Source organism: Morone saxatilis, unplaced genomic scaffold (genome assembly GCF_004916995.1).
Source record: "Morone saxatilis isolate NCDOM2014 unplaced genomic scaffold, NCSU_SB_2.0 Contig6, whole genome shotgun sequence".
NCBI lineage: Eukaryota > Metazoa > Chordata > Actinopteri > Moronidae > Morone > Morone saxatilis.
The window spans coordinates 1,711,872-1,715,562 of record NW_023340206.1 but is presented as its reverse complement, the minus strand read 5'-3'; the positions used below and the strand labels follow the sequence as shown (position 1 = coordinate 1,715,562).

The window sequence follows — 3,691 nt, the reverse complement described above, 5'->3', positions numbered from 1 at the left end:
GAAATGCTTTTTGTGATTAAGGCCATGCAGGACCATTCGCATAAAAAGCGCTTTAAATTTAATTTCGCTTTTTAAAGCTTCCCTGACGACATTTTGACCTGCGATAGTTCTATGGAGCTGTTTTTCCACGAGTGGGTTTGCATTTTTGTGACGCACGTGGGTGACACCATTCACAGTCCTACCACAGGTTTCACTATATATACGCACTGATCTACAGGTGGTGGCAACACGCCAGTGACTCAGGACAACACTGGTCACGATCCATAGAGTCCGCCATGTTGAGTCACCATGTGTCTACAGCAGCCCAGAATGGACTAAACACTGTCTCTAGACCGGGGCATTTGCGTTTTTCCTTTGCGTTTAGAAAAAGAGGGTGAAGCGAGAGAACTGCAATCTGAAGCATTTTCTTTCCACCATCCTCTTTCCCCTGAATAGTGCCATCTCTAACAGATTAGCTGTGTGAGGTTAGATGGTAGAGAGTGAAATCAGCAGCTAGAATCCCAAAGCAGACCGCAGTAACAAAATGTTACGACTATAACTTCTAAAGTGGCATTAGTGCATGGACGAGGGGCTATAGTGGTGGGTGTACATGAATAAAATATGAAATGAAAATGAGTTCAACCGACTAGTATTTCTGGTGTCGACTAGCGAGATTAGTAACCGACTAGTCGACTCATCGCGAACACCCCTAGTTTGTACCAACATTTTTCAACAGCGCCCTCTAGGGAGCGAAATCTAATGGATGTGACAACCAACCCCGCTCTCCCCTACTACTCAGTCAAAGGCAGTGGAGATTATAAAGTTTTTTTTTAAAAAGAGGGCGAAGAGGGTTCAAATAGTAAAAGACTAAAGCAATTAGAGATGTCTGGAGGTGCAGCAGTAATTTAAACTATGAAGGAGGAATCCATCATATCAGAGGCTGGACCACACAGACTGGACAATATCTGATATGTAATAAAGACTAATATCTGCTCCATAAACCCTGAGTCAGTGGGAGAATGATATGGGAATCTCTCTCTCTCTCTCTCCACCTGGGACCTCCCTGCTTCCCTGCACTCCTCCTCCAGACCGACACCTAACTTCCGGCCACTCTCTCTCTTTTCTCAATCAGCCTCTCTATCAATCTCGCCCTCATTCCCACACACACACACACACACCAAACCGGGTTCAGTGTCAGTGTGTGAACCGTGTAAACCCTCCCGTCTGGATTTGGACTTCGTTTTACTGGATTAGAAAGCACGGTGTGCATCCGTTTTGCTTTGCGGCTCCGCCCGGTGTGCGGCGCGGACTGACTGCTCACATCTGAGAGTTTTATTGACCGACAGCGGCGGGAGAGGACTGGTGTTACCCCACACAGGACAAAGAAAACGGGGGGGACATTGAGGAAAAAGCATAAGAGTGGAAAAAGAGAGGGATGAAAATGAAGAACTGTCTCCTCAGACTCGTCTTTTCTCTTTTAATGCTCGGTAAGAAACGTTTCTTTGCTTGACTGTTGATAGCTAATTAACTCCGATGTATGGAGAACCCAAACCCAAACCTTGTTCAGAAATCTGTCAATTGAATGTTTACTTGCTTGTCTGCAAAAGTACATGCCTTGTAAAAGATCACTTTAACCATTTTCCGTATTTTTAACATCCACTAACTTGTCCGGCATATATTCAATCCATCTTCCAGCACTTAATTGCAATTAATTTTTAAAAAATTCAGCTGGTTTACACAGCTAGCTGCTGCCACCCGCTGTGTATTTTTTCATGGAAGAAGTTCGGGAGTGCAACAAGCTAACATATTCAAAAAGTAAAAATTTAGTAAAAAAGAAGTGTCGCTTGGTGAGTTAGATAATGCCGAATTGAAGAGTGGGTCCAAGACATTGGAAAGAATGAATAAACTACGTTCTCAGAGATATCTGCCTGCGACGACGAACAAAAATGGCAAAACACCGTGTTGTTAAACGGAGTCTGGCATTTAAGAACTGCACCTATCAGCTAGGTTTCTCTTGAGATTTACCCCTTAAATGAACAGTCTCACTGTGTAGAAACTGCTGTACAAAATTCATCTCGAGAAAATTCTCCCCTTCTTTTTACTGTGTTTTAATCTCAGTCAGCCTCTCATTAACCAAGAACTGTACTTCCATTAAGACCAATTTGCCAGCATGAGGTGACCAGTTCTGACAAGGTCCCATTAGCTCGCATAGAAGTCAAACCAGGGTGGCCATCCTGATTAGCTTTATTATTATCCTTGTAGTCATGCCAGAGTCAAGCAGGCTGACTAATTATCAGACTGGTTTCAAGCACAGGGCCAGGCCAGTGCTTAGTCATTAGGCACAGGGACAAACCAGGACTTGTTCATTGGCCCACCTCAGGGCCAAACTAGCTGAACAGGGCTCTCCAGTACTGAAGTTGCCATATGTTTGAGAGCATAAAAGTGAATGTCATCGTGTGTGCGTGTGTGTGTGCGTTTGTGTGTGTGTGTGTGTGTGTAAGAGAGAGGGGGACTTGGCTTAAATTAGTGCAGTGTAAGATGATCAAATGTCGCCAGAGCTCCTGTGGTGTGTCGTTCTGTAGGTGTGTGTGTGTGGGACGGTGGCCATGGTATACAAATTGCTTGAACTAAACTGAAACACAGGTAACGCAGACAGGGTTACAGGGTTAGGGTTACGCTCCTGACAGCGCCCAATAACTCGTGGCATGAAATTTGCTGTGCACTGTCACACTCCCAAGAGGACGAAGTCTCCTTTAACGTGTCACCAGCAGACTTTCAGTTTCCTCTCCTGTAACAGGCTGTGGAGAATTTGCATTTTACTCTCAGGTTGCCCTCATGTTGCCATTACAGTCGACCACAGACATATCTGTTATGTTTTTGTTCCTCATATTGGTTGCAAATTAGTTTTAAAATTTCCCTACCCATATGGCTCTATTTGAATATTAGCTCGTACAATGTTATGGGCTCATTTTGTGAATATCTGTATGATTGTCCCTGTGTCCCTCGCTTGTAATGGGGAAGTATTTCTTCTTACGAACATGTTGTCCAAGGTAGAGCTGCAGCGATTAATCAGTTAGTTGCCAACTATGATGATAATCAATTCATTGTTTTGAGTCATTCTCGAAGAAGAAATGTAGAGATTCTTTGAGTTCAGCTTCTCGAATGTGAATATTTTCTGGTTTCTTTAGTCATCTAACATGCACTGTTTACTGTACATGCTCACTCCCACAAAAGGTTGAATCCACTGATTTCCTGTGGTCGTTCTCTCAGTGCCACCATCAAGGCAAATTGGTCTTGTGCCATCTGTCAGTAGAGAAATGGCTAACTTATCCTTGCACAGGTCTGCTATCTTGCTTTAGGACTAATATCAAATGGCGCCTGAGATCTTTTAATCAGACTGCTCATATTGAAATGCACCATGTGTCTGCGGCCACCAACACACACGCTAAAATGCCTATACAGTCAGCTGACACCCAGCATTAACCTGTACAGTTTGGGGCTTGGAACAGATGATGAGGAAAGAAAAGCACACTTAGTATTATAAACTTTTTAAAATGTGGTATTTATTAATGCATTCTGCTTCTATCATGTCCAAGTCTTACATCCCCAGATTTAGCCATTTATGCTTGAGAAATATTTCATAACCCTCGGGTCAGGCCTAGATAGATAGATAGATAGATAGATAGATAGATAGATTTATAAAGTCTATCTA

The 3,691-nt window shown here is 43.2% G+C and overlaps 1 protein-coding gene across 1 annotated transcript in view; it reads left to right on the top strand.

Annotated features, from left to right (window-relative positions):
- The first annotated feature begins 1,112 nt into the window (after positions 1-1,112).
- The window catches only part of LOC118340171 (immunoglobulin superfamily member 8-like), a 17,340-nt gene continuing 14,761 nt past the window's right edge, over positions 1,113-3,691 (top strand). Inside the window, exon 1 of the mRNA XM_035678042.1 lies at positions 1,113-1,466. Within this exon, the coding sequence (XP_035533935.1) occupies positions 1,415-1,466 (52 nt within the window). The 5' untranslated portion in view covers positions 1,113-1,414. The remainder of the gene's footprint in view (positions 1,467-3,691) is intronic.